This window comes from Nipponia nippon, unplaced genomic scaffold (genome assembly GCF_047370975.1).
Source record: "Nipponia nippon isolate SJK-2023a ecotype South Korea unplaced genomic scaffold, ASM4737097v1 scaffold_2, whole genome shotgun sequence".
NCBI classification, from domain to species: Eukaryota; Metazoa; Chordata; class Aves; order Pelecaniformes; family Threskiornithidae; genus Nipponia; species Nipponia nippon.
Window position 1 is genome coordinate 72,404,189 of NW_028262336.1, and position 18,193 is coordinate 72,422,381.

Sequence of the window (18,193 nt, forward strand, 5' to 3'; positions counted from 1 at the left end):
GCCTCAAGTGAATGATTGATAGCAGCCAAATAGACCAACAGCCTACTAGAACAACACTGCTGTTCAACAGCTAAATCATTTGCCTCTCCCATCCAAAGTTCAGCAAGGCGAGGGAATATTCATTGTACTTTGCATTGATGGTTTCACTGCAGAGGAGTCTTCCTGATGTTTCTGAGTAGCACAAGTCTTATGGGGCTTTTAAATTCCTTTGCAAAAAGTGAAGTGAGGAACTTTGGGGGAAGTCAGTAAAAGTGGAATCTCTAGAACTGAAACAGTAGATTTGACCAAGAACGGCTAAGTGAGAGGTGCAGGAGTATTTCAGGCAGCAAATAGAAATGCTGGAGAATTTTGTGGTATAATGAGAGTAGTGTCAACCAGCATGACACGGAAAGAGTCTAGAGCTGTAGGGGACTAAAGCAGAGCCAGTTCAGAATTACAGTCATGGAAATAAAAGGTAATAAGGAGGACCCTAGGAACTACTGACCAGCCAGCCTCACATCAGTGCCTTTGAAGATCATGGAACAGATCCTCCTGGAAGTTATGTCAAAACATATGAAAGAGAGGGAGGTGATTAGAGACAGCCAGCATGGCTTCACCAAGAGCAGATTGTGCCTGACTAATCTAGTGGCCTTCTACGATGGAGTGACGGCATCAGTGTACAAAAGAAGAGCTACTGATGTCATCTACGTGGATTTCTGTAAGGCCTTTGATACAGTCCCCCACAACATTCTTGCTGCTAAAATGGAGAGAGATGGGTTTGACTGATGGACTGTTAGATGGATGAGGAATTGGCTGGATGGCTGCATCCAAAGAATTACAGTCAAAAGCTCAATGTCCAAGTGGAAACCATACAAGTGGTGTCCCTCAAGGGTCCATACTTGGACCAATACTATTTAATATCTTCATCAATGACATAGATAGACCCTCAACAAGTTTGCAGATGGCACCAAGCTGAGAGCTGATACTCGTGAGGGAAGGGATGCCATCCAGAGGGACCGTGGCAAGCTTGAGAAGTGTGCCCTTGTGAACCTCATGAAGTTCAACAAGGCCACATGCAAGGTCCTGCACCTGGGTCAGGACAGTCCCCAATATCAGTACAGACTGGGGGATGAATGGATTGAGAGCAGCCCTGTGGAGAAGGACTTGGGAATACTGGTGGATGAAAAACTGGATATGAGCCTGCAACGTGTATGTGAATGTGCCTGCGAATCATATCCTGGGCTGCATAAAAAGAAGTGTGGCTGGCAGGTCAAGGGAGGTGATTCTTTCCCTGCTCTGGTGAGACCCCACCTGGAGTACTGCATCCAGCTCTGGGGTGGATGAAAGACATGGACCTGTTAGAGCGGGTCCAGGGGAGGGAGACAAAATGATCAGAGGGCTGAAACACCAATCCTGTGAAGAAAGGCTGAGAGAGCTGGGGTTGTTTAGCCTAGAGAAGAGAAGGCTCTGGGGAGACCTTATTGTGGCCTTTCAGTACTTAAAGGGGGCTTATAAGAAAGATGGAGAGAGACTTTTTACCAAAGCCTGTAGTGACAGGACAAGGGGCAATGGTTTTAAACTGAAAGAGGGTAGATTTAGACTGGACACAAGGAAGAAATTTTTTATGATGAGGGTGGTGAGACACTGGAACAGGTTGCCCTGTGAAGTTGTGGATGCCCCATTATTAGAAGTGTTAAAGGTCAGGTTGGACGGGCCTTTGAGCAACCTGATCTAGTGAAAGATGTCCCTGCCCATGGCCGGGGCGGTTGGACTAGATGATCTTGGAAGGTCCCTTCCAACCCAAGGCATTCTATGATCCTGTGAAATGTGTCAGAGTCAAACATTTTTGGAGGATTACTCTTTAAGCATGAAGAGCTTCCGTTTTGTGACTTTTAAACAGTTCTGCCTGGGTGAAGAAAACATCAAATGTGCCTTTTTTTTCTTCTTCTTTTAATAGAAGTAATTAACTTTAGCTCCCACCACCTACAAAAATCTGTTCTGCTCTTTTCATGGAAGTGTTTCTAAGAATGTTTTGTTTCGTTTTGTTTTGTTTTGTTGAAAGGCAGATCTTGAATTCTCTTACTTGCAGACTTTTTTTCTTCTCAATTGATACAGGTTTCAGTTTCATGCCAGATTTCAGTTAACTCTAAATCAAAGACAATACAATAATACTTCTTCCACTTTTAAAATTCTGCCTACTAAGAGATTTTGTGGTCATTTGTGAAATCTGGCCTTTAAGGCATGTACTGTTAAATGAAATGAAGCCTGGGATGAGAGGTTTTGTGTAGTTACTCTGTCATAAAGCAGTTATAAATTGTCACTATATGGTTTTCCTTCATAGCACAGTTCTCTTCCAAAAACAGTTTTTAGGAACAGTTTTCCTGTAATCCTCATTGTAGTGACTTTGGTTACTGAGATGTGTAAATTGGGAGTAACCATTTGAGCACAAGGGCTAAGTTATGTATAATCAACATTACAAACTTCTTTATCCTTTGGCATTCAGCTAAGTATTGTATAATGACTCTGTTGTCAACTACAAATATTAAAAACCCATCTGAATATTGCTTTTAAACTTAACTTTTCTATCATTTTAGAGAATAAATATCTTCAGCCAGGGCACTGTTGGATGTCTGTCTTTGTGCAGTAAGCCTACTTTTTTTTTTAAGTCTTCAGAAGTAACTAATATTGATCTCCTAAATAATTATGGTGGTGCTTGCTAATCAGCATATTACAATAATAGATAATAATAAGCAGTGTGCCAGCTCCCATGGAGGACAGAGAACTGATCATGTATGACTAGCAGGTAGGTTTTTAAAGGTAATAGAAGCATATCGGACTAAGGGAGGAAGGTAGGAATAAGGGAAAACTAATACTGGAGATCACATGACCATATTTTTTAGGATCCAGTCAACTCTTCCATGTAAAAATCCCAGGTTTACCGATACTTTAATCTTCAGGTGTGTAGAATGGAAAGGGAAGTTGCCCAAATGATCTCTCATTTCAGAGAAACTCTCATCTTCCATCTTCTGCTTCTCTAATGATTTGTTAGGCTGTGTGGAATAATTTGAGCCATCAGGTTTCAGACAGCTCTAAGGCAGCCCATCATTTCCTATCTGAGTTACCATTTGCTAGCTGGGTAGGGTGTTGGAAGCTTGGATTTACATCTCGAAGCTGTGACAGGGATATCATTATAGTTACTGATGATTCTGTTTCCAGTCTCTACTGGTGAAACCTGAAGAAACTCTACAGTACACAGTGTTTTTCTTTTCATTTATAAAACTGATGTGTGCTTGGAGAAAATGTGTTACACTTCACGGGAGGAAAAAATGGGAAAGTGTGTCAGATTTAGCTTCTATGACATCACTTTTCTATGTTTTATGTGAATTGCCTTCTTTAGACCCTAAAGTGTGTATTATAAAATATGTGATGCAAATCAACTGAGTTAATGTAGATAAAACGCAATTTTTTGTAGATCTTGGGTAATTTTAGCCTGACCAAAGTGTTTTGGGTGCCTGTCTGTCATTAGCTTTTTAATCATGCTAGTGAATGTGAAAATTTTAGTTCAGTTTCTCATTCCTCCCAGTTTCTAACTATGCAGTTTTCTTGTTGTATGCAGTCATGTAATTTTACCTCCAAAGAGACTTAAGTGGACAAAACTTTCAGTGATAAGTGGTCAACTAGATATATCTATTGAAAACAAAGTTCACAAAGTAACCGTCCTCCATTTTAAAAAGAAAAGATAGATCAATTTAATATGCCATATACTAAAGGCTGTATTCTGCTCAAATTCCCTATCAGAAATTGCTGTGTAAAATTACATCAGCTATAGAGTTACTAAGGATTTGTAGAAGAGAGACTTCTTAAATAAAAACATTTTCTGATTGAGAAGGAAATTAAAATGTTTGCAAAAAATATTTTGCAGTTAGTCAATGAAAGCATAGTAACGTTTGAGAGCTTCCTAGTAACTGCAAAAATAGAAAAATGTCAACTCTAATAGCAAAAATGCACAGGAATAGGCTCTTCTTTCTGAGATGGTGGCGAAAAGGATGTTGATGTAGTGGGGAAGAGAACAAAATAATGGTTTTATATGAGTCTTTTTTTTCTCTTTCTTTCCTGTAGAATGCTGGGCTGTTAAGAAAGGGGCTGCTTTTCAGGATAACTCTTCTGATGTCTGGAGGGGCCAGTATACTTTATATACGCTGGAGGATTATGGGCACAGGGCCACCGGCTTTCACTGAAGTAGACAACCCGGCTTCATTTGCAGACAGTTTGTTTGTGAGAGTAAGTTATGAAGTTGTTTTTTCTGGCGAGCTTAGAACATTTGTCTTTGTCATCAAATTGAGTTTATTTTCTGTTCTTCAAAGAAACAATAAAGTGGGCAGTCTTTACGTTTCAAGACGCATGATGAGTCACCTTCCCTTGTGCTGCTGTGATGATTTTCTGCAAGTTTTTAAAATAGTATGCCTTGTATATTCTTTGCATTCAGTTTAGCATGCACCGCACACATTGAAGTACATTTCCATTTACTCACTACTTCTCCCATGCATGCAAGGATTTAGTTTTTGCTGGGTTTCATCCCTTTTCCATATACTGTGTTTGACTCTTCATCTGTTCTTTCACAATTGAAGAAAATAGCATAAAGTTCTGGTCTGGTGCATTTGGAGTATGTCTTGGCTTTATACTTCTGACTGTATTAAGACTCTTTCTGGAGGTGGAGAATGAAGGGCAAAGACAGTGGGTGCCGTCTTTGACATTTTCTCCTGTTGTAGAAGATCCTTTTTTTTACACGTGGATAGTGGTTGGGCAGCACAGAATTTAATTTCCCTGCTCTGAATAGGAGAGCCACCTAGCTATGTTTAAAAAAAATTAAAAATTAATTTTCACAGCTGTAAAATAAATGGATATGTAACTAGCTGTAGTCTAACAGTATTTAAGGCCTCTTTATTGTATGAGATATATTTTGTGGTAAGGGAAATGATAGCAGAGAGAAGAACTAAAGTTGTGTGTCCTCCCCTTAAGTTTAGTATCAAATAGATGTTTGTTTTCTTTTTGACTGACAGGCTATAAACTATAATTACTACTATTCGTTGAATGCATGGTTGCTGTTGTGTCCCTGGTGGCTGTGTTTTGATTGGTCAATGGGCTGCATACCCCTCATTAAATCCATCGGTGACTGGAGGATAATTGCACTAGCAGCACTTTGGTTCTGCCTAATTGGTCTGATATGCCAAGCTCTGTGCTCAGAAGACAGCCATAAGAGAAGGTAAGAGACAGTGATGAATTTTAAATGCTCAGCCAACTTGAGTACAGTATTATTTTGTTAAATCCACTACTGATACTTTAAACAATTCAGTGGAACCAGTGTCTAGCAAATGCCGTTCAAATAAATATTTATAGCTGTCATTACAGTTTTATCCCAATTTGGGCCCATCACTGTACACTGACTAGTGGGAAACAGAGGTGGAGGAGGAGGTATGGATGGCTGCTTTATTTTTCTCCTGAAATGGCATTTTGAGATCCTTAACACTGTAGGTGGTAAAAAGTAATCTGTGCTCAGAACAGAGTAGGAATTGATGTATGTTGTTGCCCCTACTTCTTACAAGTCATCGTCTCCTTTGATCTTCTCCTAAAAATGAGAGAGAGGAGAGGTACCTTGAAAGGAGGTAGAAGTGCTGGCCATGGCCATACCATTAAAAAATAAAATGCTGTCCCATAGTATCTACTGAAGAAACAATTTGTACTTTACCCAAAGGAACTAAAAAAATTTATTATTAACTATTCTGTCTCACTAAGGGCTTCTACTTAACTTTTCAGGGTCTGTTCCCATGGATTTTGTGTATAATTAATTTCTCAGTTCTTTAAAATTTTTCAACAACTCAATCGCAACAAGGTCATTCTATTGTTCAGAGTGCTGAATATTTTCTTCCCTGTGATATTCTCTAATTTCATTTCTTCCCTCTCGTCCCCTCAAATGTTAACATGCCACCTGCCTTCCTTTCCTCTGTTCCCGTACTCATTTGCACAGATAAAATAATTTTGGAGAGGGAAGGAATTCTTGCTACAAGTGATGTCATACTTTCTAGTAAAAACACACACTAAGCCTATATTGCTGAACAGTTTTTAGTAAAAAGTAAAGACAAAAAGTATAGTGAATGCCTAGGACTCTTGGGGATGAGAAAAGAATAAAAGGACACATCTACATTACAGTATGGAGAATTATTTGTAATAAATTAGAGTAGAAAACTACCATGCCTGTGGCCTTTATAAGAAACATGTGGCACAGACCTGGGATTCATATTCCCTTATGTCAGCTCTGTAAAAGTAAGGTACGTAGTCTCAGTTTTCTAAGCTCTGTATAGTCCATAGGTACCTGCTGAGGATTACTCATCCTAAAATAGATACCTAAACCAAGGAAGACAAATTGCACTCAAGTGCCTCTCTCTGCTGACTGTAGAAGAAGTGTAGATGGCTAACTTTCAACTGGTTAAGCACAATGGATTCTACTATTGATGTATTTGTTAGGAAAGAAAATGCTCTCTCAGTAGGACATGTACCCAAGTTTCTTCTTCAACAGTGACCTGTATTTTTGCCATTACTGACTTAGTAGTTCCAAAAACAGGCAGGTAGCTTTTACCATTACTCTTCCTGCCTGTGTATTTTAAATATATATTATGTAATTAATGTGTTTCTGGCTTGGGAGCGTGAACATTGCTTTTCTGGGAATTATAGCCAGGATTTTAAAAGGGCCTGATGGAGTGACATGTCAAAACCTCACTGAAACTTAATTTGATTTTGTTATGTAGCTCCCAAAGGCTGCTTTTGAATGCCCAGTTCCGTATGCACATCCTTCTACAATGTTTAAATAAAGTTTATAAGTGGAAAAGGTACTTTTTGTTAAGATTTGTGGTTAATTTGAGAATCTGTTTCTTGTTTGCAGAATTCTTACACTGGGACTCGGATTTCTTATTATCCCTTTTCTTCCTGCAAGTAACCTGTTCTTCCGAGTAGGATTTGTTGTTGCAGAGAGAGTCATCTACCTCCCCAGTATTGGATATTGTATTCTCTTTACATACGGATTTAGTCTCTTGAGTAAGCAAGCCAAGAAAAAGGTACTATCAAAACAGTTGGTAAAGTTGATGATGAAGTGCTTCAACTGAATGGTTTTTTTATTAACTTGTCTCTCTTTCCTTAAGAAAATTCTTGCTGTGGCAGTACTTGGAATCTTGTTGATAAATGTTATGCGCTGTGCACTTCGCAGCAGTCAGTGGAGGTCAGAAGAACAGCTTTTTAGGAGTGCACTGTCTGTGTGCCCTCTGAATGCAAAAGTAAGTCATTCATGTGGACTTCTAATGTTTTGTTTTTTTTTTTTTTTAAGTGTTTTTTAAGTGTTTTGAAATTTGGGCTAGAGGAGGTGTTATGCATAGTTAATATACTGTGGTACAGTGTTATTCACAGTCTTGCTTGGTGCAAGAATATGACACTGACATGCCAGACACCTAAATTACAGTGGTAGTATAGTCAAAATACCAGACAGTGCAAATTACAATATTGTAATTCAGAAGTTGGGAGTGGGAGTGGGGAGGGGAGGAAGAAGGGGGAATACACTTCAGGAAAGGCATCCAGTCAAATTGGATGTACTGCTAATAAAATCTACTAAAACAATTATGCGTATAATTGCAAGTTATTACAATAAAATATCAAAAAGAAAAAAAGTAATTTGTAGCAATGTATTCACCTGAATAATGCCTATGCTATGTTTTTAGAATCCTTTTTTTGTACCTTCCAGTGGTATATATATAGCCAACACAGCTAAGGGACAAAGCAGCATATCATCAGTGTAATTGCAGGATGTGGGGGTAAAATCTTTGCTTCCACTTCTGATCTGTTTCAGTGGCTGAATGGGCTAGAGTCTTCAGACACGGGCACTGAGGAAAACTGCAATATTCCCTGCAAGGCTTAGTGAGGGAACAAGTAAGAGGGTGGGACTGGAAGGGATGTTTCACTGAGCTGAACACCAGTGTTTGGCATGGTAGACTGAATCTAGCCTGCCAGTGGAGGGGACCTCCACAGCAGTCCTTTGATAGCTGAGAGTGTGATCTGTTGGAGCATACCACAGAGCCCTGATGTTGTCTGAATTTTAGTAGAGACTCTTTGAAGAGCCTAGGAATAGGAATGCGCAGCTTGTCAATAAAAATACATAGATGTTTTAAAAGATTAGATTTCTGTAATCTAGAGTGGTATCTAGACAATACAGATCAAGACAGAGTTTAGAAAGGAACCCGTGAATGCTCAACTTTGCAAAGAGAATGATAAACGTAGCATCTACTGGAATACAAATATGCTGCAGTGAGCTGTAAAAAGCATTTATGGCCAATATGTACTACATGGTGGTGTCTTTTAATAATCTCGGATTTCAATACATAGACAAAGAGCCGTTGAATTTTATTGTGTGGCAGTGATAGGCAACCATCTTCTTTTTAATGATGACCTCAGTATATCTTGTCTTCTGGATGACAAGCACATACTATAAATGGAGCACATGCAATCTGTTTCTTTGTGTGTAACTCCATCCATCTGCCATGGTAAGAGTGCTTTAGACAGATCCACACTCTCTTTGCTTGTGCTCCAAGCTCTTTGGACACAAGCCATGTCTGGCTGGGAAGCTGTGTAGCTGTGTTCGCAAAGCGCTGTGCTTGAGCCGATAAGCTGTGTGCAAGCTACTGAACTAATGCAGCTGGTTCAAAGCCAATGAGTGTACAGGGAAAATGAGCTTGTGTTTGTCAACACTGGGCCATGTAGCCATGCCTGAGCTAGTATTGCTGCTAGTGACAGCTTGCACAAATAGAGAAAGCATGGTGATGTGAACAAGGAGGGTTTTGTAAGCTCATGTTCCAATTTTACCGAAGGAATAACTTTGAAATCACAGTAGTAGGGCACTTTTCTAGGCAACAGCATTAGAGAGTCCATGTGTGAGAGCCAATTTCTTTTTTTCTTTATGGACTCAGCTATATTTATTCAATTTTGACAAAGGTAAATGTAAAAATTGGAACTGGGTTCTCTTCTGATCTTCTGTTGTTGTCTTGAAATTGCAGACTTCCTTTAAAAATGACTCCATAGGACTGTTTCAGGGGGAGGCTGATGCAGACCAAAAGGTGTAACGCAGATAATAGCTTTTTCTTGTTGTTCTTGGAACATCTTTAATATGTGTAATGTGGTCATGCTTTACTGCCCTTATGTAGCAAGGTCCCAGAATCTCCAGGTGTCTCCCAACTAGCAATAAAAGCTGCAGCTCCTAGTTCATGTTTTTGTGGTACAGTTCTTTTCAATTCCAAATTGTCTGTATGTGAGCAGTGTAGACTAAACTTACCTTAATTCTAAGTAACAAGTAGTTACAGCAGTCCCTTCTCTAATTTCAATACTCATCTTCTTTAAACATCTCTTTAGATAGAGGTGTAGAAACTGCATTAAATCAGATTGTCTGGCATAATAGAGAATCTATCCCCTTGAGAGGTGGAAGCATCTGGCTCAAGAGGATGACATTTAGGATCAACTTTGATAAATGTGGCCCAATGATTTTAAAATTTATTGGAAATCATCAGGTACCATAATGAAGTTACAAAGATTTTGACTTCTTTTTAAAGTTCACAATACAGATTTTTAAATGTCTTAAATATTTTAAATTTTATTTTAAATGTTATTTACTTTAAATATTTAAAATATTTTAAATATATATGTTATGCATATATATATTCTTTTTTTTTTTTTTTTTTAAAGAGAGAGAAAGAAGCATGTTACAGATCTTGATTAAGCACGTCCAGGAGTATGTCACACATTTGAACTTGCATGGTCCTGCACTTAAGTTGGTTTCAAAGGTTGTTAGACTGAAGCAGTATACAGTTTTAATACATTTGGCAGTATTTTTCTTGGCTGAACAGAAGGTGCCTGTACATTGATTCCATTTCCTGTTACCACCTTTTTTCATACCGTATAGATTGACTTAATTCCTGTATACACTAGTGTGACTTAGAGCCAGGCCTGGGTTGTTTCTACTAAAGCAAATTTTGTGAACAGTTATGGATACTGTTATCTCCTAATGTGTTGATTATATGTTAGAAGTAGTTTATAAATTTGGAATATTTCAGTGATACTGACTTAAAAGGCTGACTGGATCCAATTTGGCACCTCTTCATGTGATGTCATTATGTTGCAAGTTAATCCTGGAGTGCTTTGTTGAAGTATTGGAATATCTAATTACAGGCTATGATAAAAGCATAACTACTGTTTCACCATATCAGTCTACTGGCTTGGATTTATCTCCTTAGCTTTAGACATCTACATCTGAGTGAGTTAGCCAGGCTCCCTTTATAACTGGGAAGGAGAAGCTGTCCCTTTTAGCACTTGGTTCATCATCACCTCCGACTAAATGACTGACATAGGCCAGAAGGACTGCACCCTAGATCTGTGCGTTTCGCTCCACTGATCATAAAAGAAGACCTGACAACTAGAGCAGATGTGGATACATAAGGTTATGTGAGATTTTGCCCTTGCGCTATTGGTGTTCGCTATTTCTAGACATTGCTGTATCGCTCCTCACCTTCTTCAGGTCATTACACATTGTTTCTTTTAATTTTAAAGATTATTCCCAAAAATGCTCATCTTGCTGCCTTTTTTTTTGCCGTGTGATAAGTTACTTTTGGAAGTGCCAAGTTACTTTTTCTTGGTTTTTAGCAAAACCATGGCAGTTTTTAAGAATCCAGAGAGGTTTTTATTTCTGGATTACTTCCTCTAATTGATTATCTAAATAAAATTTGCAATTGCATTGTTAAATACATGGGAAATAGCCACCATTTTTCTTTTCCTAGATTTGAAATAACTGAATTTTAAATGATTGTAAATTGTTAATATTCTGTACATAATCTGTACATTCTCCTTGCTACTGGCTTTTCTTACAGGATAGAAATTAATAAACATAATTCTAAAAAAAAAAATTTCAGCAGAAACTTTTCTGCAATAATAGGCACGGAAGTTATGGTACTCCCAACATAATGTGTTACTAATCAGTCTGCCTTGACATATTGAGGGTAGTAACTTTGTACATGATGGTTTATGCAAACTGTAATTATTATACATACAAGTTTGTCAAAGACAAGCTATGCTAATAGTGACAGCATATTGAAAGCGAGATTACTTTCTATACTTTCTTAAAAGGTCTTGTAAAACCTCTTTGTGACAGAACCAGATTTACTGCTGTTTCAGGACTGATGTAGCTGATCTAGAGAGCATTTCATTTAGGTATTGAGAATTCTTTTCTATGCTATATACTAAAAAGGGATTATCTTCTGCAGCATTTACCTGAAGTGCCGTGGGCTATGTTTATAGGGGCTATCTGCAGTGTTTTGCCACACAGATACCATTTTAGTTGTCAGTTTTCTTGTATGCAAGCATAGTCATGCAGAAGAACCTTTAGACAACATTTGCTGCATGAACCAAATGTGAAGATCAAAAAGGCTTTGTTTTGTTATTACTTAGAATTTCAGTAGTAGAGGAAAGAGTGTTTGATGAAAGAAGCTGGCATTGAACAGAAGCATCTGCATGTTTCTGTAGAAATTTTGACATCTGTGCTTTGCTTCCATCCTTCGCAGCAAATGTTCATATTTGCTGAAAAGGTGATTATAAGCAGCTAGGAAGAGAGAATAAAATAGTTGACAATAGTAATGCTCCAACTGAGGGGGTGTACCTCCTAGAAGATGATACTACATTTCAATTTCTTCCTACACTTCTTTGAGGAATAAAAACCAAAAAATTGGTTTGAAAGTAATTTTGGTTTTGTACAGGGAAATGCATTTTTTTTTTCTCTCTTCCTCGTTTAAATACGTGTGCTCATTTAAACACTTAAATAAGAGTTCAAGCACTGTGTGTGTCTAACATGGAATAATACACAGTGCTTTTGCTTTTTTATACTGGCTTCTTAGGCTGATTGAGGTATTGCGAACAGACAGACACACAGAGCCAATTCTTTGGCTAGGCTATGGTGCCATGGTTATGTTAACTTTAAACAATGCATGCCTGTTGAGATCAACTAGGTTCTATCCTAGGTATTTTTACCTAATTGCCTTGATTTCGGAGAACACTGTGTTGTTACGTATCCCTGAGAAATGCTCCTTTTAGAGCTATTACTGTAAAGTAATCACCTGTTTAAGATTGATAAAGGAGCATTTGGGCATAATGTAATACGTCATTTCCAGTGAATATCTATCTTTAATCATTTAATAACGAAATGCTGTCTGCTTTTAAATGTTTAATCAGCAAAGGAAAATTCTCTCTCCCAGGTTGGCACGCACAATATCTGCCAAAGGCAGAAGAACCACATCTCTAGAGATGAAATCTAAAACATCACACTGGCCCCTCATTTTTAAAGGCCAGATTCTTCCCACCCATTGGTATATAGAAAGTACTTGTGTCCCCATGTTGTGTGAATAGGGCTTATAGATACTTATAGAATTATACTTATAGATATTTATAGAATCATAGAATCGTCTAGGTTGGAAAAGACCTTTAAGATCATCGAGTCCAACTGTTAACCTAGCACTGCCAAGTCCACCACTAAACCATGTCCCTAAGCACCACATCTACCCATCTTTTAAATACCTCCAGGGATGGAGACTCAACCACTTCCCTGGGCAGCCTGTTCCAGTGCCTGACTACCCTTTCGGTGAAGAAGTTTTTCGTAATATCCAACCTAAACCTCCCCTGGCGCAGCTTGAGGTCATTTCCTCTCATCCTGTCGCTTGTTACGTGGGAGAAGAGACTGACCCCCACCTCGCTACAACCTCTTTTCAGGTAGTTGTAGAGAGCAATAAGGTCTCCCCTCAGCCTCCTCTTCTCCAGACTAAACAACCCCAGCTCCCTCAGCCGCTCCGCATAGGATTTGTGCTCTGACCCTTCACCAGTTTACTGTAGGCCTGGACTGGGGGAGTAGAGCTGAAGGCTGATCTTGGCATCTCTCTGTCATGGCCAGTGAAGTGAGAGACATGGCTCTATGGCAAAAGTCACCTGCACCGCTCAAACGACTGTGTGTGCCTGGAAACCCTTTGCTGACTGTTCTTAAGAGCAGGATGTTACTGTGTATTGTAAAGCTGGTTTTGTCGTTGAATATTTGCAGTAGGGTAAGGGGTTCTTTTGGTATGTTTGGTTTAGTTTTTCTTCCCTTCCTTTCTTCTCTGTCACCACCATACTAAGAGGAACTAAGGCTACAATTTCACTTGAAGAAAAATTAGGAAACCAACATACAATGAGGAACTCTTCATTTTCAGGAGTACTGTATAGAAATATCATTTCCTTTCACACAGAAGCTATTTCTGAGGACAGAGAAATACACCATCAAAAATGTTAATAGTTTATTTAAATAGTTTTGCTATCACTTTTAGTAGACTATAGTACATCTTTTTAGTTCAGTTGACAAAATGTACATGTACACTTAATATTTCATTTGACGTTTTGACTTGAGAGAATTGATATCTCTCAGGTTTCTGCAGTCTGCACAATTCTGTTTACATGACAAAATTATTTTTTCTGCTGCTGCTTTTGATATAGAAATGGATATTAAGACGTTCCATGTTTTTAAAAACTGAGAAAAATGGAATCGGATAGTGAAATGCTGCCTGTTTCCTAACATAAGACAGCTGACACGTAAAAGACTGAGTGGTTGGTGTACACCAAGTTTTTTCTCATATGCTCTGTCCCCAGTCTTCAGTCAAATTTCTTCTTTCAGTAATGCTTATGACTTTTGTAAAACTTCTTCAACAAAGAAATTGAATCAGGTTAATGTAATCTTGTTTGCTGATATTGAAATGTGAAGTCCGGTATTTTAAGGGCTAATATACATTACTGAGTTAAATCTTTCCTTATTTTTTCTGTTTTGCCACGATTTATCTTTTATATGGAAACACGGTTTAATAACCTAATTTGCTCTGAATAAACTTTGAGTCTGTAAACTTCAGCATATATAATCAGAGCAATCCAGTTTGGTAAGAATGTTATCATAGTGTGTTGAGAAATTTCTGGAAGACATATACAAATAGTATTCACTCCTAAGAAATATCTTTCAGGGTGTATCATTTTACTTTAATGACTCCTGGGAAAGCAATGCTATTCCTTTTTTTTTTTTTTTTTTTGACATCATCAATTGATCTTTATGAATGGCTGTGTCTTGATATAAACATACCATTCCATTGCTTCTTTGGCATGGACCTTGTCATATTTTTATGAATGTACAAAAGAAGTGCCTGGATCTTTTTTTTTTCTTGGAAGCTGTGCTAGAACTGCTTCTATGGGATGCTGAATTTGTGTGGCCTGAGGAGCTGCTTCTGTGTATGCTTAGTAAGCTCTATAGCATCTTTGCTGTAGCATCTGTAAAACCAGTGAAACTACTTTTTCACTCATTCTAGAAAGCATGGAAAACGTTCTTAACTTTATTTGTTGATGGTATGTTATTGCATAGTCACAGTCATAGAGATGGAATTCAACAATTAAATACCATAACAATTAGGTTCGAACATAATTGTTTGTGCTGGATCAATAGGTCCCAGGTATTGTGCCAAATACAATTAGGATTTTTCCTTTGATGGACACATGAGATAAAATCCTTTTCTGAATGTAGAAGGTGAATTAGAGTTATCTAAATCCATTACAAACCTGTCTTTTTGTACTTCAATCTGAAGTAACTCCTGCATAGTGTTTTTGAAAAGATTTAAATTAGATTTTCAAAGTATGGGAGAAATTACAATGTGTGTTTGTTTTAGATGAAGTATATACAATTTAATTTCAAATAGTAAGGTAATTTAAATAATGAGTTCTGATCTAGTTGCCGAGAAGTCTGTTTTCAGGAGTCAGTACTCACAGTACTTTTCTGTTATTTCTAAACTTGAGTCTTCCCTTTGACCAGGTAATGTAGTCTTCTGAGATTTGTCTTAAAGTAGGATTTGAGATGTCTTCCAGCTCAAATTTGTCCTGAAATATATTTATTCCTATCTAGTCCTTGCCACAAGTTCAGATGATGTGTCTTCTTCCCTGTAGCTATATCTCAAAGCTCTAGATGCTTCCTTCATTCTCCACTTTTTAACAGGCAAGGTCTCCAACATGTTGCTATACACATTATTTTTATTTCAGAAATGCTGTTTGATGCATTTTTATCCCAAGACATGTGTTTATTATTTTTTGTTTGTTTTTGAAATACGGAGCTTAGTTTTTCTGTTAATGTTGAGTTTCTTCTAGTTTATGCTATAGCGAAAGCAAAGTTTAATCAACACTTACATTGCTGTAGTGTTTCTTCTGCTATGGTGGATTTGATTGAGTCAGACTTTCTCTTACTTATCTGACAAAGGAAATGAAGAGCAGGAGGTCTCAATATAGAGAGTCTTATGGAAAGTGTGGTGACCTAATTTATAAAATCAGGAAGTTAATAATCTTTCTTAAGTAGCTGCAACAGGTAAGCTGATTAATTGATTCCTCAGATTTTGTCTTGCTGTCTTCATTGTATGTATTGTCCAATCTTATCCACCTACAAAAAAAGCCAGCAGTGAATGACGCGAGCGCTGACTGTATCTATTTGGAGTAAGAATTTTTAGCAACTTGGCTCCACAAAATATCTGCCTGTATGGCATCTGGTTGAATGTTCATTTGCGTTTTCAGGTGCACTACAATGTTGGCAAAAACCTAGCTGACAAAGGAAATCAAAGTGCTGCAATCAAATACTACAGAGAAGCTGTAAGGTATTAAGAATTTTACTGCTCTAATTAACTATCTTAAAATTGCTTTCATGTTTAACACGAAGAAAATGCTTAGGTATTCATTTTCATGGTCTGCAGCATTGCAGAGCTAGCAACTTGCATATAGTAATACATGTCTCATACATAATAATCATCTCTTAAATTTTAAATTTTAGGTTGAATCCTAAATATGTACATGCCATGAACAACCTTGGAAATATTCTGAAAGAAAGAAATGAGCTCCAAGAAGCAGAGGAGTTGCTGTCCTTAGCTGTACAAATACAGTATGTTTAGAACAATGCTAAGCAGTGTTTTGCACCAGCTGAGCAGAAATGATACAATAGGATCTTGTGTTCCAAATGCTCAATTGTCCTCTCTCTTGTTTTTTTTCCCAATTTGCCCAGACCTGATTTTGCTGCTGCATGGATGAATCTAGGAATAGTACAGAACAGTTTAAGAAGGTTTGAAGAGGCAGAGCAAAGCTACTGGACAGCAATTAAACACAGGAAAAAATATCCAGATTGTTACTACAATTTAGGGCGGTTGGTAAGTGCTTTTGAATAAATGATAGCTATGACAGTAATCTCTGTGTGTGTGTGTGTGTGTGTGTGTGTGTGTGTGTGTGTGGCTGATAGTTATTCCAGGTTGCTTGATTTGTAGTTCAGGGTGATTTCATATTTTCAGTAGCTTTTCCTATTGCTTTCCCAGTATAATTCCTCCCATACAACCTTTGGCAGTCCTACCTTTTCATATAAAGAGGTATAAAGAAAAATATAGATGGTGTCCTTTTGTTCAAAAGATATTATATAATCATTTCCCAATATTAGACTGTTTTGCAGTCATTAGTATACTGTAAGGTAGTAGAACTATGCCAAAAATTCCATTTAGATTCTTGGAAATATTTGTATTAAATATTCACTTATGCTCTTGTGTAGACTTCTAAATTGTATGCTGGTTTTCCTCTCTATCCTATTGGTCCAGGCATATTTGAAAACAAGCCTGGGTCTCAGAGAAAAGCTGAGTAAAATTAGTATATAGCACTCTATCTTCCATACTACCCTAGTATTCTTTTTACATTTCTTATTTTTGTCTATAAAAACAAGTTATAATAGAAAGGAATGAAACATTAACAACTCTGTGGTGTCTTTAGTGCGTGGTAGGATAGTAGAGCAAATCAGGGTGACATTACTGAGTTTTTCTTTGTTTTTAGTATGCAGATTTGAATCGCCATATAGATGCATTGAATGCTTGGAGGAATGCTACAGTTCTGAAACCAGAGCATAGTTTGGCTTGGAACAATATGATTATATTGCTTGATAACACAGGTATAAGCCCATTTGAATGTTTTAATGAATAATTCAATGTCTTGCAAAACTTAAAGCTTTATCTGTATTCATCTAAAAGGAGTTCTGCCTCTTCTTCTTTGGCTACCTAGACACTCTCTATAAATATAAGAATACCTTCTGACTCAATGGTTTTAAAGCATCACTTGAAATCCAGTCCATAAATTAAATTTCTGATCCTTATTTGAAATTTGAACTTTTTAATCTGTGCTTTGTTGTTCTTCTGAAAGTGTTATGTGTTGAAAACAAAATGGAGGTTTTCTATTGTCTCTTTCTGCAGGCTTTTACATTTGTGTGTGTGTGATACCTCATTTTCTTTAAAAAATGCATGTAATCAGCTGTTCATACAATATGTGTGCTTGCAGCAGGTACAGTAACTAATAAGGCTGTGTTAAAAGATGTCTTCTCTTTTTCCACTACATGGGCTCCCAGGCAATCTAGCTCAAGCGGAAGCAGTTGGAAGAGAGGCCCTGGAATTAATACCTAATGATCATTCCCTTATGTTTTCATTGGCAAATGTACTGGGGAAATCACAAAAATACAAGGTAGGTAACTAGAGCTTTCCAAGTGTTGGTTGTGTTTTGTTTTGGGTTGTTTTCCTGTTTAAACTCTGTGTAATTTTCTGTAGAAAGTGTTTGAGGAGGTCATTGTGGACTATGACTTAGATAATCAGGTTTCAATGCCCATTTCTGTCACAGTATTGCTGTGTGATTCTGGCCTAAGTTCATCCCACCTTATTTTAGATGCCTGTGTTAGGAATGTTGCTGCCCTAAACTATGTCGGTGGTCAGTGGAGAGAAATAGGCTCTTAGGCACACTAGAGGGCAGTTAGCGTCTTGTATTGCTTCACTGCCGATAGAGCCTGCTCTGATCTAGAGGCCTTGGTTCAGGCACTAAAATTAGGTGTGATATGCTAGTCCTTGTGCTTTTTGTATGTAAAGGTTTACCATTACCCGATATGAATTCCAGCCTCTTTTTCTCAGACACTATCTAAAATAGAGATGTTACAGATTTGCTAATCCCAGATTGAGGATGGGATACCTGGGTAATCCCAGGCTATTATGAGGAAAAAGTTCATATGTTGACCAGTGTATTGAACTTTCTC

At 37.7% G+C, this 18,193-nt stretch overlaps 1 protein-coding gene across 9 annotated transcripts in view; it reads left to right on the forward strand.

Moving 5' to 3' along the window:
- Positions 1 to 18,193, forward strand: part of TMTC4 (transmembrane O-mannosyltransferase targeting cadherins 4) — a 60,018-nt gene that overhangs the window by 29,989 nt on the left and 11,836 nt on the right. For all 9 annotated transcript variants that reach the window (XR_015704948.1, XR_015704947.1, XR_015704949.1 and 6 more), the window contains 9 exons: positions 4,099 to 4,260; positions 5,040 to 5,242; positions 6,917 to 7,088; positions 7,173 to 7,304; positions 15,670 to 15,749; positions 15,923 to 16,030; positions 16,151 to 16,292; positions 16,957 to 17,071; positions 17,522 to 17,634. Coding sequence is in view for 6 of the 9 variants with exons in the window: in XM_087758413.1 (XP_087614539.1) it covers positions 4,099 to 4,260; positions 5,040 to 5,242; positions 6,917 to 7,088; positions 7,173 to 7,304; positions 15,670 to 15,749; positions 15,923 to 16,030; positions 16,151 to 16,292; positions 16,957 to 17,071; positions 17,522 to 17,634 (1,227 nt within the window). In the remaining 3 variants the exon portion in view is untranslated. The remainder of the gene's footprint in view (positions 1 to 4,098; positions 4,261 to 5,039; positions 5,243 to 6,916; positions 7,089 to 7,172; positions 7,305 to 15,669; positions 15,750 to 15,922; positions 16,031 to 16,150; positions 16,293 to 16,956; positions 17,072 to 17,521; positions 17,635 to 18,193) is intronic.